This window comes from Girardinichthys multiradiatus, chromosome 23, assembly GCF_021462225.1.
Source record: "Girardinichthys multiradiatus isolate DD_20200921_A chromosome 23, DD_fGirMul_XY1, whole genome shotgun sequence".
In the NCBI taxonomy this organism is placed as follows: domain Eukaryota; kingdom Metazoa; phylum Chordata; class Actinopteri; order Cyprinodontiformes; family Goodeidae; genus Girardinichthys; species Girardinichthys multiradiatus.
Window position 1 is genome coordinate 21,214,840 of NC_061815.1, and position 26,286 is coordinate 21,241,125.

A 26,286-nucleotide genomic window follows, 5' to 3' on the forward strand; every position below is an offset into this window, starting at 1 on the left:
GCTTTGGGATCCTCCACCATACTTAACAGTGGGCATAAGAAGATTCTCCAAACATTTCAAGTGAGATCCACCTTGCATCGTATGTTGTTTTAAAAAATCGCAATTCTAATATTTTCCAGAAAATCCTCACTAGCACCGACTGTTGGGCAGCCGACTCTCCAAGGAGTGGCCCTCAGCAACCATACGTTCGATTAAAGTTCCAGTAGTATTGGGATGGTAGGACAGAAAAAACTTTTCCCTGCCATGCTTTCCAAACATCATGTCCAGCATGTATCTAGTGCCTAATGGTTGTCATGGAGACGTGGGGTTCTTGATCAGAGAGTTTTGTTGATTTTTTTACATCTTGTTTGATTCTTCTCACTGTTCGTGGACACAATGGCTAACGCTTGACTACGTTCTGTAGATATAATATGGGTTTAGAGTGGAGATGCCATGATTCTGCTCCAATATAGGGCTATGATCTGCTCCAGAATGTGTTAGAGAAGAAACCTGTAGCCTGCTCTCTGTGATTAACATATTGGAGAGAGAAGGAATGATTTCTTCTTCTTTTTCATGTAAATTTATTACTTGCCTGTAACTCTGATTATTGAAATGGTTGCTGTGATTGTTAATTGTGCAATTAACATAGTGGAATGTATTAATGGAATTTACTTCAAACCCCCAGTCGGTCGTGGCAGATAGCCGCTCACACTGAGCCTGGTTCTGCTGGAGGTTTCTTCCTGTTAAAAGGGAGTTTTTCCTCTCCACTGTCACTACATGCATGCTCAGTATGAGGGATTGCTGCAAAGTCAACGCCAGTGACTGTCCACTGTTGCTACATGCTCATCCGGGAGGAGGGAATGCTACAAGTCTCTGATTTGATGCAATCTGCTGGGTTTCCTTTGATAGAAAAACTTTTTACCCAATTTGAATAAATAACTGAATCTGACTGAACTGTTCAATGATTAGGACTAATTGGAATGTATGTACCTGACTGTTGTGAAGTGCCTTGAGACGACATGTATTGTGAATTGGCGCTATATAAGTAAACTGAATTGAATTGAATTGAACTTCCAAATTTTAAATTCAAGATTGTACTTAAAAAAGTTCACTCTTTAAAATGGTCTCTTGCTGTGATGCTTTTTTTTTAACATAGAATGTTAATCTTTTCTGTAACTCTGATTATTGAAATGTTGTGAGCTGTGAAATGTGCAATGGACATGGCTTTATGTAATTTGATAGTGTATTATTTTAGTTTTTCTGTTTTTTAAGTAGTCTAATAGTGTATTTTCTTTTATGGACTCCAGGAAGAATAGCAGCAACATCTGAGATCCAAACAAATAAATAAAACAAAAAAACATAAATAAATGTAAACCTGTCCAGTCTTCTTTATCACATTTAAGTTGTTTGAAACTTTTTAATTATTGCTTTGACTGTAGATATGGGCACATTTAGGCAAGCAGGTAGTTTCTGGTAGCCATTTCTAACTTATGAACCATAACATAATTCTACTTGTCTCTCTTCTCTTTCTGATTAAAAGTAAAAAGCAAAGTCAAATTAACATCACAAAAATGACTCAGATACTTTAGTTTAGGAAATATTAATTGTGGCACTGATGCTTTTATTGAACATTTCCAATATGTGATTCGTCTGCTTTAATTAAAGAAACATTTAATTTTAAGATACTTTACATATATTTACTGTGGTGTCAGTAGGTGGGGAGATGCTGAAAATATTAGATAGTTTACAAGATAATCTTAATTCGTTTTCCATTTCTTAAAGTCTAAATTGACCCAGAATGGTATTCTCAATCATAATGTGAGGGCAAAGTTGTTTTTTATAAATTTTCAGAATCATTTTAAAGTCCCTAATATTGAGCCTCATTTGTTTGAACGTAGAAATATTCATTTCCTGGTTTCATCTGACTGCTCTTGTGACCTCCAGGTTAGCTAGCACAGTCAGACCACAGCTTTTTTTACTGCGTCATTGTTTGAATTAGATAACAACAGAAGATAATCTTTTTAGCGTTTTTTTCAAGATATGGCCAGGTGTTCTCTATAAACTCTTATTCCATAAAGTAACCTGTGAAATAGACGTTGGAGCTCCTCTAGGGTCTACAGAGAAGTGGATAAAAAAGCTGATGTGGGAGAAAATGTGAAAGATGAAAAACGGGTGCTGGTTATATGTACAAGCAACAGAATCTGTGGAAGGTTTTGGTATTGCAGTAGTTGTATCAACTATGCTCGTATTATATAAAGGTTTGCCCCAACAGAAATACATGAATCTTACCTTTCCACCTATATGAACTACAGTTAGGCAAAATGGATATGAAATTTTAGTTTTATAGTAGTAATTTGTGGAAAATATTGCAGTCTTTTTGATTATTATTCAAGCACATTAATAAAACTTCAATTACTGTTGTAACAGTAACTCTCTGTTAATATATAAGAAGCATTTAAACTTAAATTAACACTTAAAAACACATTAGGTGGTGCAACTCTGCTATTAATCGGTTCACAGAGATGAGGGTGCAGGTTTTATTATGCCTGGAAAAGATCTTGACCCCTTCAATTACAATAATCTCTGTCCTATCTCTAACATGACCGTCATTTCCAAAGTACTAGAAAAAGCAGTCGCTAGTCAGCTTCACTCACATCTGTTAAATAATTACTTATTCAAATTATTTCAATTGGGTTTTTGCCCCCACCATAGTACTGAAACTGGATTCTTCAAAATTACAAATAATCCTCTCCTCGCTGCTGACTCTGGTCTTCTATCCATCCTCATTGTCCTTGACCTGAGTGTCGCCTTTGACACGATCGATCGCTCCATCCTTCTCAACAGACTGACCTCAATTGGTATTTCTAGTACCCTCTTCGATTGGTTCAAATCATATTTCTCTGGACGCAGTCAATTCAGTCTTTCCTTTCTTCAGTCTTTTCATTCCCAGTTCTCTCCTGTCTCTTCAGGTGTGCCCAAAGGTTCTGTCCTTGGGCCCCTCCTTTTCATCATCTAGCTTCTTCCTCTAGGTCACATTTCCGTAAATTCGGGATCCACTTCCACTGTTATGCAGATGACACTCACCTTCTACCTGTCCCACCCTCAAACCTCACTGATTGTCTCAGTGAGCTCAATCTCTGGTTCTCTAGCAAATGTTTCCAACTGAACAGTGATAAAACAGAGCTCATCCTTGTCGGGACTGAAAACATTCTTTCCAAATCTGATTCCTTTTTCTTTCAGTTGAACAACACTCTGCTTTCCCTTTCTACTCAGGTTAAGAGCCTGGGTGCCATCCTTTAGAGCACACTTTCATTTACTTCAACAGCGTCACTTGTTCTGCTTACTTTCACCTTCGTAATATTAATTGACTCCTCCCCTGCCTCACGCCTCAGTCTACTGCCATTCTTGTCTTCAGCCTTGTGACATCCCGGATCGACTACTGTAACTCCCTCCTTTCTGGTCTCCCCAATAAATCCCTTTACAAGTTTATTTTATAGTTGGAATATAGTTCCAAAGGAATTGTAATGCCTAAACATGCAGTAATTTCTTTTTGTATACCTTTCCAGTAGTTACTTAATTTTGGACAGTCCCAAAAATGTGGGCATAGTCTTCTGTTAGTCCACAACCCCTCCAGCAATTGTCTGAGGTGCTACTATATGTAGATATGGCAACAGGGTTTTGAAGAATCTCACTTTGACTTTCCATTCAAATTCTCTGTCTTAGACTACATGAAAGTCAATGACCCTCTCGAAATGTATGTTTCCAATCCTCAAATATTATTTGTAATATTTTATAAATATGTGATATGTATCTAGCAGTAATAGTTTATTTCCTTACAGAGAGAAATAATTTTTCCATATTGGAGGGAGGCTCTTGTAGTGTGTTCCAGTCCTTATGTCTATGTGAATAGTTATAGATATTTATATGAGTCATGGATTGGGAGATTATATTTTTTTTGGAGTTGCTGAAAACACATTATGTTTCCGTTCTCCAACAACTGACCCAGCAGAGTTAACCCCTTCTCAGCCCAGTTGTGTAGTCTGGATGTAGGGAGGAATTCAGAGTTATGATTGATTCTTATAGCTCTACATAAAGAGCTGGTAGATTAAGTACCTTTTTAATCTTTGACCATATCGATAGAGTGGACTTAACCCATTCATTATTGATTTTATTCTTAGACCAAGTGTTTTTGTTTACAAAAGGAATGGTATCAATGAATATGTCTTGGCAGTCACCTTGTTCCATCTTATACCAAATGATGTCTTCATCTTGGCATATCCAAGTGATCATTGACCTCAGTTGAGCAGCCCAGTAATATTTATTTAAATTTGGTATGAGTAGTCCTCCACGTTCTTTAGGGCACATAAGGGTCTTCAACCTAATTCTTGGACATTTGTTTTGCCAAATGAATCTTGAAAGCAATTTGTTCAATATAGTAAATGTATAGGTATTCTTATTGGTAGGGATTAAAAGAAGAAAAGCAATCTCGGAAGGATGTTCATTCTAATGGTCTATCCTACCTACAAGTGAGAGAGGCAGAATATCTCATGAGATTTGTCTTAATCTCATCCATCAATTTTCCATAGTTACCCTTAAACAGTTGTGCTAATTGAGGTTTAATAAAAATACCTAGGTATTGGAATCCCTGTTTGGATGTTCTAAAATTAAAATGTCCCGTTAAAATTGAGGGTAAGTGACCATTTATTACCATCTCCTTTGATTTTGATTGGTTGATTTGATAGCTTGAGAGTTTACCATATTTTTCTAAAGTTCCCATAAGTGAAGGAATAGAGGTGGTCGGATCACTTGTATATGCAAGAATGTCATCACCGAAAAGAGAGATCTGGTGTTCCTTGTTATTTTTGTCCATAATGCCCTTAATATGATCATTCTTTCTAATTAGTGCTGCCCAAGGTTCAATATTTATAGAAAAGAGTAAAGGGCTGAGGCAGTCTCCCTGGCGAACACCTCTTTCAAGAATAAAGAACTCAGAGCAGCATCCATTAACTCTTACACGTGATTTAAGATTTGTATATATTACGTTTATCCACTCCACAAATTATGGATGGAAACCCATAGCTAATAATGTCATGTAAAAAGTGCCAATTAACTGTATCATAGCCTTTCTGTGCGTCAAAGCTAATTAACATGGAATATTGTTTAGTTTATTTGGCCTGTGTTATAATATTTAGAGTTCTCCTTTTGTTATTTGCAGTATGTCTATTTGGGATAAATCCCGTCTGGTCCGGGTGAATACGTTTTTTAAATATATGTCTGTATCCTTTTAGCTTGAATGCTGGTCAGAAGTTTTAAATCAGTACATAACAAACTAATTGGTCTATATCCTTCACAGATGGATGCATCTTTCCCTTTCTTATGGATAACTGAGATAATGGTTCAGACCAAGAGTTTGGCATTTCACCATTTTTAAGCGCATAATTAAAGATTTTGGTTAATACTGGTGAGAGAATGTCTTTGAAACTTCTGTAAAATTCCCCAGGTAGTCCATCAGACCCTAGGGATTTATTGCTCTTCAAATTATTAATTGCATCTTGTATTTCTATTTCAGTTATGCTTCTTCTTCAGATAGGACGGGCAAATTTAACTTAGCGAGGAGTGCATCACTTTGATGTTTTGATCCCTCGCTCATTGGATTAGGTTCCTCATAAATTTCTATAGAAAGAAGCGAAAAGCATGGGCCATCTCTTTTGGCTGATATAGGGTAGTTTTAAGTGTGGGGTCTATTATTTTATGTACTATTCTGTCAGATTTCGTTTTATGGAGTTGGAAGGTTAACAATCGACTGGTTCTCTTCCCCTTCTCATAGAACCTTTGTTTGGAGAACCTCTGGGCTCCTTCTGCTTTGTATGTGAGGATTTTGTCTGGTTCTTTCCTGGTCTTAATTAATTCTATCAGTATATCATTCGTCCCTTTATGTTCATGTTCAATTTCTAGTTGTTTTATTTTGTTTTCAAGTCTTGTTTGACGACTTCAAAATTGAGGCATCTGACGTCGCCCGGTATGGCGGAGCCGGGGTCCCACCCTGGAGCCAGGATTGGGGTCAGGACTCGTCAGAGAGCGCCTGGTGGCTGGGTTGCTCCTCGCGGGACCCAGCCGGGCCAAGCCCGAACGAGAGACGCAAGGCCATCCCCCAGTGGGCCCACCACCTGCAGGGGGAACCGTGAGGGACCAGTGCATAGAGGATTGGGCGGCGGACGAAGGTGGAGACCTCGGCGGCCCGATCCCTAGATGCTTAGGTCGGCTCTAGGGACGTGGAATGTCACCTCGCTGGGGGGCAAGGAGCCTGAGCTGGTGCGGGAAGTAGAGAGATATTGACTAGAAATAGTCAGGCTCGCCTCCACGCACAGCGTGGGCTCTGGAACCCATCTCCTCGAGAGGGGCTGGACTCTCTTCTACTCTGGAGTGGCCCACGGGGAGAGGCGGCGGGCTGGGGTGGGTTTGCTTGTCGCCCCCCAGCTCAGCCGTCTCGTGTTGGGGTTTACCCCAGTGGATGAGAGGGTCGCATCCCTGCGCCTTCGGGTTGGGGAGAGGTCTCTGACTATCATTTCAGCCAACGGGCCGAGTGGTAGTGCGGAGTACCCGGCCTTCTTGGCGTCCCTGTCGGGGGTGCTGGAAAGTGCCCCTCCTGGGGACTCCATTATTCTGCTGGGGGACTTCAACCCCCATGTGGGAAATGACAGTGACACCTGGAGAGGCGTGATCGAGAGGAATGGCCTCCCCGATCTGAATCCGAGCAGTGCTTTGTTATTGGACTTCTGTGCCAGTCACGTATTGTCAATAATGAACACCATGTTCAAACATAAGGGTGTCCATCAGTGCACTTGGCACCAGGATACCCTAGGCATGAGGTTAATGATCGACTTTGTTGTATCATCAGACCTTTGGCCGCATGTTTTGGACACTCAGGTGAAGAGAGGGGCTGAGCTGTCCACTGATCACCACCTGGTGGTGAGTTGGATCCGCTGGGGGAGGAGAAAGCCGGACAGACTTGGCAGGCCCAAGCGCATAGTGAGGGTTTGCTGGGAACGTCTGGCGGACCCCTTGGCCAGGGATGTATTCAACTCTCACCTCCAGGAGAGCTTTGACCAGATGCCGAGGGATGTTGGAGACATAGAGTCCGAGTGGACCATGTTCTCCGCATCTATTGTCGATGCTGCTGCCCGTAGCTGTGGCCGTAAGGTCTGCGGTGCCTGTCGCGGCGGCAATCCCCGAACCCGGTGGTGGACACCGGCAGTAAGGGACGCTGTCAAGCTGAAGAAGGAGTCCTATCGGCTGTGGTTGGCTTGTGGGACTCCTGAGGCGGCTGACGGGTACCGTGAGGCCAAGCGTGCCGCCGCCCGGATGGTGGCAGAGGCAAAAACTCGGACCTGGGAGGAGTTCGGTGAGGGCATGGAGAAGGACTACCGGTTGGCCCCGAAGCGATTCTGGCAAACCGTCCGGCGCCTCAGGCCAACACTGTTTACAGTGGGGGTGGGGAGCTGCTGACCTCGACTGGGGACATTATCGGCCGGTGGAAGGAGTACTTCGAGGATCTCCTCAGTCCTGCATTCCCTGGTGGAAACAGAGACTGGGGAATTGGGGTTGGACTCTTTCATCACCCAGGCTGAAGTCACCGAGGTGGTTATAAAGCTCCGCGGTGGCAGGGCTTCGGGGTTGGAGGAGATCCGCCCTGAGTACCTCAAGTCTTTGGATGTTGTGGGGCTGTCATGGTTGACACGCCTCTTCAACATTGCGTGGCGGACGGGGACAGTGCCTTTGGATTGGCAGACTGGAGTGGTGGTCCCCCTACATAAGAAGGGTGACCGGATGGTGTGTTCCAACTACAGGGGGATCACACTCCTCAGCCTCCCTGGTAAGGCCTACGCCAGGGTATTGGAGAGGAGAGTCCGGCCGATAGTTGAACCTCGGCTTCCGGAGGAGCAGTGTGGTTTTCGTCCCGGCCGTGGAACACTGGACCAGCTCTATACACTCTACAGGGTACTTGAGGGTTCATGGGAGTTTGCCCAACCGGTCCACATGTGTTTTGTGGACCTGGAGAAAGCATTCGACTGTGTCCCTCGTGATGCCCTGTGGGAGGTGCTCCAGGAGTATGGAATCGGGGGCCCTTTAATAGGGGCCATCCGATCTCTGTACAAGCGGAGCAGGAGTTTGGTTCGCGTTGCCGGCACTAAGTCGGACCTGTTCCCGGTGCATGTTGGACTCCGGCAGGGCTGCCCTTTGTCCTGTTCATAACTTTTATGGACAGGATTTCTAGGCGCAGCCAAGGGCCGGAGCGGGTCTGGTTTGGGGACCAGAGGATTTCGTCTCTTCTTTTTGCAGATGACGTGGTCCTGCTGGTCCCCTATAGCCAAGACCTACAGCATGCACTGGTGCGGTTCGCAGCCGAGTGTGAAGCAGCTGGGATGAAGATCAGCTCCTCTAAGTCTGAGGCCATGGTTCTTGACCGGAAAAGGGTGGCTTGTCCTCTTCAGGTTGGAGGGGAGTTCCTGCCTCAAGTGGAGGAGTTTAAGTATCTCGGGGTCTTGTTCACGAGTGAGGGAAGAATGGAGCAGGAGATCGACAGACGGATCGATGCAACTACCGCAGTAATGGGGGCGCTATGCCGTTTCGTTGTGGTGAAGAGAGAGCTGAGCCGAAAAGCGAAGCTCTCGATTTACCGGTCGGTCTACCTTCCTACCCTCACCTATGGCCATGAACTTTGGGTCATGACCGAAAGAACGAGATCCCGGATACAAGCTGAAATGAGCTTCCTCCGTAGGGTGGCCGGGCACTCCCTTAGAGATAGGGTGAGGAGCTCGGCCATCCGGGAAGAGCTCAGAGTAGAGCCGCTGCTCCTCCACATTGAGAGGAGCCAGTTGAGGTGGCTCGGGCATCTATACCGGATGCCTCCTGGACGCCTTCCTCGGGAGGTGTTCCAGGCACGTCCCACCGGGAGGAGGCCCAGGGGACGGCCCAGGACACGCTGGAGGGACTATGACTCTCCGCTGGCCTGGGAACGCCTTGGGCTCCCCCCGGAGGAGCTGGAGGAGGTGTCTGGGGAGAGGGACGTCTGGGTGTCTCTGCTGCCCCCGCGACCCGGATAAAGAGGAAGACGACGAGTACGAGTCTTGTTTGCTCATCCAGGCACTGTTATGAAGATATCTGGATCATTTGTCCTCTTATTACTGCTTTTGCTCCACTCCACATCATTGGAGGGTGACCTCCGCATTATCGCTTATTTCCAAATGTTCTAATAGACTACATTTTAGTTCCTGGACTACTGCCTTATAGTAGTGATACATTTAGTCTCCAGTATTTGAAGAGGGTGTCTTTATATAAATCTAGATGTAGAATAACAGGAGCATGGTCACTTTGTGTAATTGTTTCAACAGTACAGTCGATCACTTTATGTATATGTTTTTGAGAAATGCAAAAGAAGTCCATTGTCAAATAGCTGTTATGGACCTTTGAAAAAAAGTCTTTCTTGCTTGGGTTCTTAAATCTCCACTGGTCTCCCAATCCCAATTCTGTTTTGGTTTTTCTACTTTGCCCTCCCATTCTGCTGGTGTCCTGTCTATTTTTCCATCCTGTACTGCATTGAAGTCTCCTCCAACTACTAATATTCACTTAGCATTCTCTGTTATTACATTGCCTATTTCTTAAAAGAAAATTCGGTGCACTTATTAGGAGCATAAAGATTCATAATGGATAACTCCTCTTCCCACATCCTGCCCGTTACCATAATATATCTCCCCATTTTATCTTGGATAACTTTTTCAATGGAGAATGCCAATGATCTGTTCTGATTTCTCTCTCTCTATGACGCACTGTATGTTTAATTTATCCAGTTTCATCATAGTTTTTTATTTTCTAACTCATTTAAATGTGTTTCTTGTAATGAAGGAATGGAACATTGCATCTTTTTAAACTGACCGAAGATTTTCTTCCTCTTTATAGGACAATTTAAACCATGAAGATTATATGTTACAATTGTTAGTTTTTCCATATTGATGTATGTAAAGATATAGCCCTCTAATAGTGACTTTTGAGAAGTGTTTTAAGTACAGGAGAACTAGTCTTGGTTTAGTTTTGCGGCTCAGCAGTGTGGCTTGAGCTTAAGAGGGTGCTTAAGTTTTCTTTTTCCGAGTCCCTTTGAGATTGTGGCCTTTTCAGTTGCCGTATGCTGGAGATTGCTTTTCCTAAGACCTGGTTTCTTAATTCTAAACTACTTAGTATATTTAAATGAACACATAAACTGGTAGAAATTAACAAAAAAATAAAGGTTTTCAGTTTTGCAATAAATGCAACATACCAGATTCCAAGAAAAGCAATGAATATTATTGGCAATAATAGTGGTATGGCTATTGGTAAAGAAACAAAAACATTAACATCCCAGTTCTGAAAATCCAGCCCCTTGCCTTATCCCTGAGTCAGCATTTTATATGATATCATGCCTGTTTTTGACTACACAATTTTTAAAATATTTAACTAGAAAGAAAAGGGTGGCAAGGTTCAGCTGCATGAAATATGCCAGGATGAAATTTACCTCGTAGGCGCTGCGGTCATTTTGACAAAATATGAATTGATTGCCCACCTGTTTGACAACCCCCCTAATTGAGGATTTAATTTTCTTTAGTTTGAGGAATTAAAATATATCCATCTGCAAACAAAACACAGTGGTTTCCAGTGTAGTAGAAATGCCTAAGAGCAATTAGAGAGGCAAAGCATGAGACGTTTAGTTTCTTTCTAGCAAGCTGCAAGTAGTTGGACAGAACCTGAAAAAATGGCCACCAGAGGGCAAGGAGCAATGTGGCAAACTTTATTTATATACTTTCAGAAATAGTGATAATTCAGCATTCTAGTTTGGTTTGCAAACTAAAATCACTTTCACATCACAAACGGCATTCATTCAGTCAACAGTGTGTCTTTTCTATTATTCACACACTCACATGCTAGTAAGTGCACAGTAGTAAGGCGGTATTTGGTAGATTGTCCAAGAGGAGTTTGATACTTAGAAAGCAACTCATGTCAGTGGCCTCATGTCCATGTGTCAAGGCCTTTTAAAATCACACCAGCCACATTTGAATGTGTGCATAACAGGGACTGAACACAACAAAAACATAAAAAATAATTAATCAAAAGGTGAAATTATCTAATAGGTTTCGTCCTTACTGTTCAAAAAATGCAATAACAAAATGAAACTGTAGAAGTACAAGAGCTATTTGCTGCCATCTGCTGGTGGAAACAGGGCATCCCATGACACAGCATAAAAACTTCCTCAGATGAACAGTGACTTGAATAGTTTTTTCAGTGCCTTGTGTTGGATTCATCTTCATTCTACCCATCAAGCTCCATATCTAAGATGAGGATAGCTCTCCACTGTGCGTGCAATGCCCTGCTTCAAACTAACCACCGGCTTGTAGCCCAGATGCTCTTTGGCACGCTCACAGTTGTAGTAGTGATAGGTCCCCGCCAAAGCCACTCTCATTGGTGTAAAGGTGGGTTTGAAAGACATAAAGGGACGTAGGATCAAAGTCAGCAGCCAGAGGAGCAGGGCCAGTCCGTACACGAGTCTGTATGGGAGGTGGAAGCGCGGGGCGGCGTATCCTAAGCCCACCAGAATCTCCGACATGAAGTCCCAGAAGCGGATTGGCTCATCATTGGTGATGTGATACGGCTGCAGGAGAAATGGAGAGTACCGAGATAAAGATGAGTGAAAAGAAAAGAAAAATTAAAAAAACACTGAAACTAAGAGAGAAGTTCAAGAACAAAGTGCTCCTGATATACACTACTGGTCAAAAGTTTTTCAATGAATGGGTCCCTTTATTTTCCTAACTATTTACTTTGTAGATTCATGGAATTATACAGTAAACAAAAAGTGTGAAATAACTCTAAACATTTTTATATTTTAGATTCTTCAAAATAGCCACTCTTTGCTCTGATTACTGCTTTGTTCTCCTGGCGTTCTCTCCATGAGCTCCTTGAGGTGGTCACCTGAAATAGTTTTCCAAAGAGCCTTGAAAGAACTTCCCAGAGGTTCATTGAGAAGCGGCCAAAGGTTAATATTGCGGCTACTTGAAGGAATCTAAAATATAAAACATATTTAAAGTTCTTTTACAAATTTGCTTTGCTACATAATTGCACATGTGTTTATTCACAGTCTATATTCCTTCAGCAAGAATCTACGTACAATATAAATAGTCAATGAGAAAGTGTGTCTAAACCTTTTGATCGGTAGTCAAAAGTAAAACTTTTTTTTCTTTTAAGTTTCACTCACTTTTCCACAGATAGGGGAATCTGCTCTCAGGTGCTCAGCAGCAAGTATGTGACCATGAACAACATTCTCCACATAGGTGAAATCTACAAGATTGGTTCCATCACTGGTTGTGAAACAAAAACATAAAAAGAGCGAGTCAGGAAATGCCCCAAGACAGAGCAAAGGCACAGTATGTTAGCAAGCAGCAGGGGGCGTTATCGGGGTGACTGAGGATAAAGAAAGTAGAGTCTCACTTGTTAATAGTTTAGTCATCTTATTAAAATTACCATTTGAACAAAAATCAACATAAATGCCTTGAAGCAAAGTTTACATCATAAAGTTTGTCAAAACACACTTTAATTCAGTTTTATTTATATAGCGCCAATTCACAACACATGTTGTCTCAAGGCACTTCACAACAGTCAGGTACATACATTCAAATTAATCCTAACCATTGAAGAGTGCAGTCAAAGTTAGTTATTTATTCAAATTGGATAAAAAGTTTTTCTGTCTAAAGAAACCCAGCAAATTGCATCCAGTCAGTGACTTGCAGCATTCACTCCTCCTGGATGAGCATGTAGAGACAGTGAACAGTCACTGGCGTTGACTTAGCAGCAATCCCTCATACTGAGCATGCATGTAGCGACAGCGGAGAGGAAAAACTCCCTTTCAACAGGAAGAAACCTCCAGCAGAACCAGGCTCAGTGTGAGCGGCCATCTGCCACGACCGACCGGGGGTTTGAGAGAACAGAGCAGAGACACAAAAAGAACAAAGAAGCACTGATCCAGGAGTCCTTTCTATGGGAAGGAAAAGTAAATGTTAATGGATGTAGCTCCTTCAGTTGTTTCATCTAGAAAGAAAGAAAGAACAGATAAACTTTGAGCCAATTAGTTACAGTAGAAGCTCAGTCAATTTCCATGTCTAGGAGAGAGAAAGGGTTAAACACTGAAAGACAGGGCTATGTGGATCATCTGTAGAAGGTGAGCATTAAGTTGTTGCCAGCAGAAGCTCGGACGATGCCACTCTCCAGAAAGGTGTCACAGGTAGACACAGAGCCAGGCCAGTTGTAGCTTCTGCTCTTGCTCTCGGTGGAAGACACACGTTTTCTCTCCCTCCCAGCTGATCCCTGCTTCTGCTTTCTGTCTGTATTTTTCTCAGAGCCTCGCTTTGCATATCCTCCAAACTTTTAAATTATGGATTTGGTCAGCTGGACTCTCAACGTAATTGATCAAATTTTTTTCTTTTCAATGGTAAAGCAGACCCTCTTGTCCAGATGGGACGTTCTTCTCTGGATACACAATGGATTCTTGGCAGCAGTGGAAGATTGTGTGCCTGACTACGATGTCGGTCGCAGACGTAGAAGATGTGTACATATTTGGACTTTTGATAACAGGATTTCTGCTTTTTGGAGTTGGTTGTTACCTGGCTTATCGAGTGATTCGCAACACGTGGGCGGCTGTTAAAAGCTTTCCAAAGCTGCCTGTGATGTTAGATGGAGTCTGTAGAGCGATCAACACTCAGACTGAAATGTTCAGAGAGCAGAATCACAAGCTGGACAAGATTCTTGAACAGAATCTCAGCCTGGCAGCGGTTGGACTCATGAGGTTAAAGGATATAATCTTGTACGCTTGAGATCTGCAGAAAGTACCAGAAATTTGGCTATTTGGATTCACAAATGAGGCATACCAGTAAAACTCTTAAGGTGGTTGGAAATTCACAACTGCCTGAACCACAACATTTATTGTTTTTCTAAATCTGGCTCCTCAATGTGGCCTTGGCAACTTCTGCTAACTGGCTATCGACAAAATATCTCCTGGATGTTATATAAACACGACGCTCTTTCCCAGCACTCCCCTACCAGCTGTGTGCTGATAGGACTATGCGGCCGATTGATAAAACTTCCACCTCTCTTCTCAAGGATAATGGCGCTTCTATCAGTGTTGACGGTCTAATTCTTGCAAATAAACTCAGACTTATATATATATATTCACACCCTCAAGATTCCACCGTACCCTTGCTAAATCTTTACTTATGTGTGTGTTGCTTACCCCTGCTGAGGTTTTTTTGTACTGTTTCAGACTGTATTCTGCTAAGAATAGAGTCTGAGGTATGATTTTTTCCCTCCTATCTTACTTTACCTAAATGTGTGATTTCATTATTTTTTATAGATTTTACCAGTGAAAACCAAACATTATTAGTAACTTGGACTTTAGCTGCTCTTACACCAATGACCCAGCTTTCTTAATTAGATTACTTAGTTCAACTTCAGCACCAGTAAAAGCAATATATTATTAGCACCTGAAAATGTGGATTAAAGCTGCTTGGTCCAGTGACTCAGCTTCACTAGTTAGAATTCAGTGGAATGATGAGACTTCTTAGCACAAGATGCTTTCCCCTACATAGAGGACTTAATGATATAATTACCTCTTCAGAAAGATTGGTTTAGAACCAGCTCTTACCAGTAAAACCCAAAGGATTATTAATGTTATCTGTATCATTGTAATACTGACCAGAGATTTTTAGATTTCTCAGAAGGATTCATAGATTTTTAGATTTCTTAGCATTTGATTTGTTTTTCTGTGTTCTTTGTGATTGTATTGTAATTGTATGTACAGCGCTTTGAGTGTCTCGTTACTGAAAAGCGCTATATAAATAAACTTACCTTCTAGGAAGAGAAAAGAGAGAGAACATAAAGTTAAAAACTGAAATAACACCAAATAATGCAGAATTGGAGAGTAGTGTGAGAATGTCGCGAAGAGGGTGAAAGTGGTCATTATGTCCTCCAACAGCTTAAGCCTATAGCAGCATAACTACAGAGATAGTTTCAGTTTTTTATATAGCGCTTATTTACAACAATGTCGTCTCAAGGCACCCCGCAAAGGGCCTGGAACAGTGCGGGGCCGCCGGGAGGCCAGACCAAACCACCGAGTGCCAGAGCCCGGCCACCACAGAACGGGCCACATGTAGCGGCACTAAGTAAAATAATAAACCGATAAAGCTTTCCATCTAGAGCCCAGTGATGGCCATTGTTATACTAAAAACCACAAGGATCGGGATACCTCTCTCTGTCAGACTGTTTATAACCATTGGAAAAGAGAATGGGTCATACAGGTATAGAAATGGAGGGTGTGTTTGCACCTCAACCATAACTGAGCCGGTTTAGGCTAAACCTGACTCCCCCTTACTCCATCCAACAGGGAGGGAGGAAGGCTCCCTCCCTGATAACCTAAGCCACTCTAACTATAAGCTTTATCAAAACGGAAAGTTTTAAGCCTAGCCTTAAAAGTAGACAGGGTGTCTGCCTCACGGACTAAAACTGGGATCTGGTTCCACAGGAGAGGAGCCTGATAACAAAAGGATCTGCCTCCTTTTCTACTTCTAGAGACTCTAGGAACCACCAGTAAACCTGCAGTCTGAGAACAAAGTGCTCTGTTAGGAATATATGGAACAATCAGATCTCTGATGTATGATGGATCAAGATCATTAAGGGCTTTATATGTGAGGAGGATAATTTTAAATTCTATTCTGTATTTAACAGGGAGCCAATGAAGGGAAGCTAAAATAGGAGAAATATGATCTCTCTTTTTAATTTTCATCAGAACTCTTGCTGCAGCATTTTGAATCAGCTGAAGACTTTTAACTGCATTTTGTGGACATCCTGATAGTAGAGAATTACAATAGTCCAGCCTTGAAGTAACAAATGCATGGACTAGTTTTTCAGCGTCACTCCTAGATAGGATATTTCTAATTTTGGAAATGTTCCGGAGATGAAAGAAGGAAATCCTAGAAACCTGTTTAATATGGGATTTAAATGACATGTCCTGGTCAAAAGTAACACCAAGGTTTTTTACTTTATTATCGGAGGTCAATTTAATGCCATCCAGGTTAAGTGATTGACTAAGCAGTTTTTTTTTTAAAGGCTCCGGTCCAAAGACGACAACTTCTGTCTTGTCTGAATTTAGAAGCAAAAAATTTAACGTCATCCAAGTTTTTATATCTTCAAAACATGCTTGTAGTCTATCTAACTGGTTGGGCTCATCAGGATTTATGGATAAGTAAAGCTGAGTATCATTAGCGTAACAGTGAAAATGTATCCTATGCTGCCTAATAATTTGACATATTGGAAGCATATATATATTAAAGAGAATTGGCCCAAGTGCTGAACCCTGTGGTACTCCACAATTAACCCTGGAGTTTAAAGATGATTTATCATTTACATGAACAAACTAGAATCTGTCAGACAGATAAGATTTAAACCAGCCTAGCGCTGTTCCCCTGATCCCTACAGCATATTTCAGCCTTTTTAAGAGAATATTATGGTCGACTGTATCAAATGCAGCACTGAGATCTAACAGAACCAGTACAGACACAAGTCCATTATCTGAGGCCATAAGAATATCATTAGTGACTTTCAGCAGAGCTGTTTCAGTGCTATGATGAGCTCTGAAGCCTGACTGAAACTCTTCAAACAGGTCATTGCTGTATAAATGCTCATACATTTGATTAGCAACAATTTTCTCAAGAATTTTAGATAAGAATGGAAGATTGGATATAGGTTTGTAATTCTTCAAGTCATCTTGATCAAGCGAAGGTTTCTTAAGTAAAGGTTTAATTACAGCTACCTTAAAAGCTTGTGGTACATATCCATTTACTAAGGATAAATTAATCATACCTAAAATGGGGCTGGTTATCAGAGGGAACACGTCCTGAAATAATTTGGTTGGGATTGGGTCTAACATACAAGTTGAAGGTTTAGATGAAGCTAATATTTCTGATAACTCAGGAAGCTCCACAGGATCAAAACAGTCCAAACACAAATCAGGTTCTGCAGTTATTTCCAATGTTGTCTCACTTGTTGAGGATGAAGTAATCATCTTCGGGAGTATGTCAAAGATTTTATTTTTAATAGAATCAATTTTATTTAAGAAGAATCCCATAAAGTCATGACTGCTGAGAGCTAAGGGAATGGATGGCTCAACAGAGCTTTGACTCTGTGTAAGTTTAGCAACTGTACTAAAGAGAAACCTAGGATTATTCTTGTTCTCTGCTATTAATGATGAGAAATAAACTGTTCTAGCTTGGCGAAGTGTCTTTTTATACAACAGTAGGCTTTTTTTCCAGATTAAGTAGGAATCCTCTAGGTGTGTAGAGCGCCATTTTCTCTCCAATTTTCTAACATTGTGCTTTAAAGTACGCAGATCTACATTAAACCAAAGAGCTAGCCTCCTATGAATAATTACCTTCTTTTTCAAGGGGGCTGCATTGTCTAATGCATCACGCAATGATGAAGTAACACTATGAACAAGAGAATCAAGTTGTGAAGGGGCAGAAACAAAATTATTACTTCACAATAAAATTTATAAACACACTCGTATGAAATCCGTTCCACTAAAATGCATGTGCTAAACATGCACTGATCTGAGATATGTGGCCAATTTCCGATCCCTGTTTTTTTTGTAAAGCTTTGACCTGCCGATACAGATTTTTAGGTAATTAATTGTGTTTAAAATATTTCTTTCCAATCTTCCAGCTGTGAGGAGCCCTTCCTTATTTATATTTAGAGTAGAGGTGATGTCACACTGTGTGTGTGAGAGATCAGTCGTGCTAAAGAGGGTTTCAACCTTTTAAAACAAGAACAAGAACAAAATGATTTGGAGGTGACATTTCAACAGCCTTCAGCATTTTATATTAGTCATTAGAACAATGAGCACAGGAATTGTTAATCATTGTAAAAATTAGCCTCTGTCTGTACTCCCAGAAGAATGTAGATCCTTACATTAACTGAGATTTCCAAAAATGCGCCAAACATTTCCAAATCCAGCTCGGTCTGCAGAGGTCAAAAGTTCAAAAGAATAAAGTAGATCAACTTTTCTGTACTCTGCTTAGCCTTCCTGGTGTCTACTGAAATCGTCTTCGCAGTTCATTCCCTTGTCGCTTTGAACAAAACATACCTCGGCAAGTACAAATTAATACGGTTTTGATTAAGTGGTCACCAGTCAGGGTCAATAAATTTCAGTGACTAGCCAATTTGTCAGTGCATCTCTGGCCCAAATTAAACTAAATTCTAGAACAGGAGCCTTAAAAACACTAACAAAGCCTTACATATAGTTTAAATTTGTAAAATAATCACATATGGTTTTTCAAAAAGAGGTTGCTTGGATGTAAACTAATGGCTGATGCCTTCAAGGAATGACCTTATCCCTCACCCAATGATGAACTTCATCTTCCCCCGGCAAGCTGCGTCCACCAGGGTGGGAACCAGCTGTGGATCCCGAGGGCCAAAGATGCCGTGAGGCCGAATAGCAACGGTGAGGAAACCCTTCATCTTGTCGCAGGCCGCCAGGACCAACTAAAACACAACAAAGAAGTAAACTTTGGAGGTTGAGCATAAATGAAGTCATTGTAATATTACCAAGGTAAGTCTGTAAATAACTTGATATTTAGAGTTAAAAAAAAACCAAAAGCTTAAAATTATGAAAATGTATGATGTAGAATCTAGAGGCAACAAACTTTTGCTTCAGGTAAGAAGCACTTTTCATAGCCTCTTACCTTCTCCTGCTCAATCTTGGTCTGAGTGTAGTAGTCGATGGGCTTCTTGGCGTACGGTAGATCCTCCTTTCCGTTCTTAATGTCTGTGCCTTCGAACACCACGCTGGCACTGCTCGTCAGGACCAGTTTCTGGCAACATAGGCTGGTTAGTTAGGTTAGTTTTCACTACCAGAAGGAATAAAGATCAGCACTACCTGTACTCCAGCATCAATGCAGGCCTGAATAACCGTCTGTGTGCCTTGAATGTTGACCCTCTCAAACAGCAGCCGATCGTCACTTGCAGGAGCTGGGGAGGCGCAGTGGAAAACCAGAGACACGTCCTTCAGAGCAGAAAGCAGAGCCTAGAGAAAATGTTTAAAAATCAATATTGCTGACTGCTAGCTTTTTTAAACCTCTTTTTCAATTTTACCCATTTCTATGTTGGAGTCATTAACGATTTCTACCCAAGAGGAGGACAAAGGTAACAAGAAAAAGAAAGAGCAACACAATTTGGTGGATGATATGAAGTAAAATACGAAGGTTATGCTGTTTTTTAAAGAGTTTACAAACAATATCAATGTCACACGCATCAACAAGATGGAAATAAACACTGGTTATTAATACTGGCCTAGTCTTACTTATCGGACCGATACAGATATGTTAAAAAATGACTAACATTGGCCAATACCGATCTTATATCGTTCATCCCTAGTAAATAGACTCCATGTCTGTCTAATTTGATCTCAGTATTATTACAGCTATTCTGTGACGACCTTAGATGTTTGTTGGAGAACATGAGAAGACTGAGGAACGCACCAGACAGGTCAGAGGTAAAGTGGTTTGTGGAGTAGTTTAAAGCAGGTTTAGATTATAAAACAGTATTTCAAGTTTTGAACATTTCGTGATCCAATTCTTCATTCGAAAATGGAAAGTGTATGGCACTGACAGGCCGGGCAAGTAATGCGTTATTCAGAGAAGCAACCAAAAGCCCCATGGTGGCTCTGGATGAGCTGCAGAGATACACAACTCAAGGGAAGAATCGGTTGACAGAAGAACAATTATTCACAAACTCCACAAATCTACCCTTTATAGAACAGTGGCAAGAAGAAAGACATTGTTAAAATAAGCCAAAAGACGTCTTTTGCAACTTTTGGCGACCTTTTTTTCCACCAGGTACCAGGAAGCTGGTCAGAGTTGATGAGAAGATAGATGGAACGAAATACAGGGCAATCCTTAAAGAAAACCAGTAAGAGGTTGCAAAAGACTTGAGACTGGGGTTGAGGTCCACCTTCCAGAAGGGCAGCAACCCTAAACATACAAACAAAGCTACAGTGAACGGATTAGATCAGGTTCATGCCTTGAATGGGACAGTTAAATTCCAGACCTAAATTCAATTGGAAAGAAATGTAAAGTTAACAGAAGCTCTACGTTGACTTGCAGCAAAAGTAGACTCTACAAAGTATTGACGCAAGTAGACTGAAAACAAATGCATGCCACACTTTTCAGATTTGTATCATGCAAATAAGCAAAAACCTGTTATTGTTTTCCTTATACTTTGAGTTGGTCATCACATAAAATCCCCTCAAAAATATATTGCAGTTTGTGACTGTGACGTGAGAAAATGTAGAACAATTCAACGCGTATGAATACTTTTGGTGTTGTTAGATTAATGCCCTCTGAGCACAGCAGAACAAGATGAAGACATTCCCTGCTTCCCTGAAGCAATCCCAGGCAGGCTGTTTAAAGGCTTTCTGCCTCCATCTGTGGATCCCACAGGAGAAAGCAGTGACAAAGGAAGTCTGACCTGTTTATCGCAGAGGTCTCCCTGGTGAAAGGTGACACCAGGAACCTCGTAGCTCTGCCGGATGTCGAACACTGAGACAGAATAGCCCCTGTCCAGGAGCTTCTCCACCAGATGTTTGCCCAGAAAACCAGACCCCCCGATCACTGCACACCGCTTACTGCTCTGCGAGATAAAATCTCGGCGATTATCAACCAAACACATCCATCATTTTAATTAAAAACATTAAACCAGATCATCTGTAACTCACCGGCCGAACACGTGTAGCCATAATGAGAGAAACCTGGCCAGCAGGTGTAGAAATAAAGACTTTTCACTGACAGTGAGGAGAAAAACGTTTGAGAAACGTTACGTCTTCTAATTTATCTTACGGCAGTGAGACGTAAACGCTTTGAACATGAAGTGCACAGCGTGTAACGTTTACAGTTATACACTAAAAAACTTGCAAACTGTTTAAGTCAACGATTAATGAATATGAACTGTTTCTATCAGCTGAGAGAACCTCTGTGTGATTGGTCAAAACATCGCCAAGCGCAAAGGTGACGTTGACAAACAGCCAATAACGTTTAAGATACGTCAAAGAACGCCACAATTTTGGCCAATGGAAAACCGCGCTAAGAGTAGCCCCACCCCCTGTCTCAGAGACCACGCCTCTCCGAGTTGATGACGTTTCATCACAAATCAAGAGTTTATCCCGTTTATAGTGGATTGTCTGTATTTATTTGTACTGCGATAGCCATAGAAGTTGTAATATATGCATTTTTGTCTTTTTATAGGCTTCTATGTCTCTTTTTATATTATATATTATATTATATCGACTGCTGTTTTTTTTCATTTTTTGACGCACTTTGTATTATAGATTGTCCTGTATTAATTTACACCCGTTCTTAATAGAACGACAAATAAACACACTACACGTTAAAGTAGCAATAAAAGACAATAAAAGGTGCATATGGTCACTTTTTACCTACTACTACAATGTTGAATCAAAGCGGGCTTTAGTAATACAGAGATCTGGGTGCCGTTTTCAAAACGGACACTGGGGGGTGTATTGAGGCAATTTGTGCTCCAATTAAAAATGTGATAAACTGACTTTCATATACATATGCTGCAAAGGTTTGTATTATTTTGAATCACTCACTCATCAAAGACGGAACTGATTTTATTATTGTTTTACAATCATTTTGCAATCCTATGGACCCTGTGATTGTTAGCATCCAATCAGCTGTTTGCCCGTCCGGTGCGTTTGATTCCTAGCACAGTGTGTGCCTTTCAGCATCCTTCCCCGGACTCCTCTATGGCCACGGATAGCGTGTTTCTCGGCTGGCACGCAGTCGGTTAAATTCCGCCGTGACAGTAGCTGGATCACAGGTTGTTAGCTAGAAACGAGATTCCTCTCACCATTATTATGGCTGATATTTGTGTTAAATAATGCAGAGGTTTTGACGGGTGTCAGCCTGAGCTTTCATGCGATCCACTGATCCCCTCCCTGATACCTGATACATTACAGCGGACAAGAGACAATAATTTCTTAATCAATCTGCTGGTAAAACACAGGAATAAATGGTAAGTAACTTCGGTTTTTATTAGAGAAGCAACGTTTTGCATTTTTCTTTAAACTAGTTTCTGAACGTGAGGGGTTCATTTTAATTAAAAGCTGTTGAGTTTGTTTTATTAGTCAGTGAGAAACACATACACACACACACAAAATATTTTTTTGAAATATTATTTCCTCTTATGCCATTCAAACAGGCAACCAGTGCCAAGAGGCCATCCCTGCAGGGTCCAGTGCCCCCTCCTCGCAAGAAGACAGCTCCCAAGCCAGAGCTGGCTGAGGAGCAAAAGCAGGAGATAAGGGAGGCCTTCGAGCTCTTTGACACCGATGGCTCCGGACACATTGATGTGAAGGAGCTCAAGGTAAAAGGTCTTCAGCACTGATCAATCTGAGCACAAATGCAGGAGAAAACATTTTATTTTTAGGATCACCTCAGTGCATGTTTCTGATTCTGAGCCAGGTTGCAATGAGAGCGCTGGGGTTCGAACCAAAGAAGGAGGAGATCAAGAAGATGATTGCAGAAGTGGATAAGGATGGGACAGGGAAGATCTTTTTTGCTGACTTTCTGGCAATCATGACTCAGAAAATGGTATACAAGCATATACTGTGGGTTATAGTACCTTGCAGTATTATTTATGCCCCTTGAACTCTTTCACATTTTGTCACATTACAACCAGTATGTGTTTACCAGCTTTGCCCATTCTTCTTTGCAACATAGCACACTCTTAGTCAGATTGAACATCTTCAGTGAACATCTTAGTATTGCCATAGATTCTCCTTTGGATTTAGGTTTGGACTTTGACTGGGCCATTCTAACAGAAGAATATGCTTTGATCTAAACCAATGATTCCCAACTTTTGGGCAAGTCCCTATGCTTCATTGTGGGGATTGTTTGTCCAGGGTGATATCCAGTGTTAGTGCCACACATGGCATTTTTCCTGTAGGCCAAAAAAATAATTTCTGGCCTCATCTGATCAGAGCACCTAATTACAAGGAGTTTGGAAGCAGGTCTCCCGTAACTGTGTCCTCTACGTGTCTTGCAGCAAGCTGAAATAGGACTCTGTCTTTCCTGCTAGTCTTCCTTAAATACCAGATTTGTGGAGGGTAACGCTAATAGTGGTGTCAACAGATTCTCACACCAGACACCAGTTGAACTCTGCTGCTCCTCCAGAGTTCCCATGGGCCTCTTGCCTGCTTCTCTGATTAAGCTCTCATTGCCTGGCCAGACAGGTAATGGCCTAATTTTCAGGTGATGGATTGAACAGAGCTCTGTCAGAGGTTTATTCCTGACCAGTCCTCTGTGTTCCTTGGTCTTCATGATGCTGTTTCATCTCTAGAAAACATCAGAGACTTTCACACACTAGTTATATACCAAGATTAAATTACTCAAGAATTTAAGGTCTTTTGATTACAAATGTTTTTTTTTAGGGGTAGCAAAGTAAAAAGGGTTCTATAGAAATACATAGTACACTTTTCATATTCTTGAGTGTTTTGTGTCGATTTCCTCCAACTTCACAATCATGCCCTTCCTTTTGTTAATCTATCGCATAAAATCCCAGTAAAATACAACGAACATCGTGGTTGTAATTTGATAAAATGTGGAAAAGTTAAGTTGTATGAATATTTTTACAAGGCACTGTATATGGAGTCCCCTTTGGGTTTACAAGTGGAGGTGACTGCAACAGGGTACTTCTGTTATGGGATTTAGATTTTTTGTGTTACGTTTACTTTTCCAGTAGATCATTTCAAATAATTTCAAATAATAATCCTTATACATTTTCAGGCAGAAAAAGACTCCAAAGAGGAGATCCTTAAAGCTTTCCGGCTATTTGATGATGACGAAACCGGCAAGATCTCTTTCAAGAACCTGAAGAGAGTGGCCAAAGAGCTCGGAGAAAACCTGACGGATGAGGAGCTGCAGGTGAGCCTCAACTTTACACAACAACAAGTCTTTGCTGAAGAAACGAGGAAAGCATCTGCATGTCTCATACAAAACCAACCATGCATGCAATTTACTCAGTCAGCACATCATGTGCTTGTGAATGCTCAAAGTAGCATGGTTTTCTCACTCTTCATAACTTGTTTCATTTCCTTTTACAACTCCTGTTGCTGCAGGAAATGATAGATGAAGCGGACAGGGATGGGGATGGAGAAGTGAACGAGCAGGAGTTCCTGCGCATTATGAAGAAAACCTGCCTGTACTGAAGGCAGAGCACGATGTCAAGAGTTCAGTGAGGCCCGGACAGTGCTTTGTGTGTAATGCTGCTCCCACACTCATGTAGAAAACTGTCAGTTGTTGTGTTGTGCCATAAATTTCACCTAAAACGTATCAAACCACATAAAGGTCATATATTACAATGGAATAAAAATGTATGGGACTTGAAGACTACTGGTGAAAAGCCAAATGCCATTCTATTTAATATAGTAATTTAAAACTAAACATGCTGCAGATTTCTATAAGGATTATAGATTCATATTGATGCCAAAATTCAGTTGTAATCATTAGTAAATCTCAGTGCCTGCTAAAACAGTGAGAACCACTACATTCTAGTGCTTTATTTGCTAGAAGAGTTTGTGCAACAAGTTCTACCGGGCTCCTTATTTCTGTCCTTTTATGTCAATCTTAATGAAATTTGTACCAACCTTGGATAAACAGGGAGTGCCGTCTCATTCCTGCGGTCCCTGTGGATTTGTGCCTGCGCCTGCTAAAGGTGCCACCATCACAATCAGGGAAAATGCTCAACAGATCCACACACCTTCCTCACTGATCCTACCATCTCCAAAGCTTTGAATATTGTATGTTTCCTATATATTTATGTTCCTGCTGTGCACAAGTGCTTTGTATATTGTGATTATTGAAAGCATAAACAAGTAGCAGAGTAGTATTTAAAGAACAGATTAAATATGATGAAGCAGTTTGTCTTGTCTTTTGCATTTCACTTTTATTACAAGCTGCTTCTGTTAATATTTGATCAGCTTTATGTCAGACTTCTTTAACTGACAGTCAGGGACAATAGTACTGCATCTTAGCAGAGATATATTCTACCTTTGAATATTTGTCTGACAGCAGAGGCCCAGTCATAGAACACACACCAACATCTTTCAATTACACTAATTTCTCTGTTTTAACACAGGTTACATTACTTCTGTGAACAAAAAACAAATCATTCTCAAAATAAAAAATATTTAGTGTACAATAGACATTCCCAAAGATAACACCCGGACCAAATTGTGGGTCGTAACACAGTCTTGCATTGTGAGTCAATCTCCAGCGAAAGGCCAATATGGTAAGTGGACTGTATTTATATACCGCTTTTCTAGTCATATTGACCAATCAAAATGCTTTGAGCTTAAGCCAACTTCACCTAATTATACACTGATTTGCACATCAGGAAGCCAGTAGAGGCTAAGTGTCTTGCCGAAGGGCACATCCACTTCCTTCAGATTGCAAGGCGACTACTCTGCCCACTGAACCACAATGGGTAAAAAAATAAAAATAAAAGTTTTATATGACCTTATTGTTGGAGTTATAACATGTATTTTGGAATACAATACAAATATAGTATAAAAACTCATTGAAATATTTTCGTATTTATTTAGATGCTTACTGTGCAAATCATATTTTTGCCTTTGTGCTCTTTATAGAGTAACATAAATAAAACGCAATCAGCCAGTAAGTCAGGCTATTTGCACAGGTATGGAGCCTGCAGTCAGCTTAATAGAAATACCAGCAGTGGTTTCCCCAAGTGTTGTTAGCAGTTGAAATTAGAAGCATTACCTTAATTGGTGTGATGTGCAGCACTCCTTTAATTGCTTCACTGGTAAGCAACATGCAGCAATGGGTGGGGGAAGGGCAGTCTGTGTTGCTGCATTTTATTCAGCCAGAGAGAACTTTGGTCACACCAGCATTTCAACAGGAATAGGTTTGAAAGAGATTTTTCTTAAAAGCTTTGGTGGTCTTACAGATGTACTTTTTAATAACTTTGTATACATTGAAACCAGTAATCAGCCCATGCTTTTAAGGGCCACCTGAAGTTAAGATTAGTTTAAATATATATTGATTCAAACCTGGGCTTAATCATTTAGCATTTACTACAAACATAGTTTGTGAAAGCTTTCCTTTATGTGTAGAAAAATGATAAATGTTCCTAAAAGTACTAGTAAAA

The 26,286-nt window shown here is 41.1% G+C and overlaps 2 protein-coding genes across 2 annotated transcripts; one reads left to right on the plus strand and one right to left on the minus strand.

Annotated features, from left to right (window-relative positions):
- Positions 1-10,784: 10,784 nt before the first annotated feature.
- On the minus strand, positions 10,785-21,050 carry nsdhl (NAD(P) dependent steroid dehydrogenase-like). Its single transcript, XM_047352888.1, has 7 exons — positions 20,816-21,050; positions 20,569-20,730; positions 18,980-19,126; positions 18,786-18,914; positions 18,443-18,585; positions 12,257-12,359; positions 10,785-11,656 (listed from the first exon to the last, which is right to left on the minus strand). The coding sequence occupies exons 1-7, from the start codon at positions 20,834-20,836 to the stop codon at positions 11,324-11,326; spliced, it is 1,038 nt and encodes a 345-aa protein (XP_047208844.1). The 5' UTR covers positions 20,837-21,050; the 3' UTR covers positions 10,785-11,323.
- A 790-nt stretch (positions 21,051-21,840) lies between these two features.
- Positions 21,841-25,038, plus strand: cetn2 (centrin, EF-hand protein, 2). The gene is made up of 5 exons (XM_047352858.1): positions 21,841-22,131; positions 22,318-22,482; positions 22,581-22,709; positions 23,904-24,041; positions 24,236-25,038. The coding sequence occupies exons 1-5, from the start codon at positions 22,129-22,131 to the stop codon at positions 24,323-24,325; spliced, it is 525 nt and encodes a 174-aa protein (XP_047208814.1). The 5' UTR covers positions 21,841-22,128; the 3' UTR covers positions 24,326-25,038.
- The last annotated feature ends 1,248 nt before the right edge of the window (positions 25,039-26,286 follow it).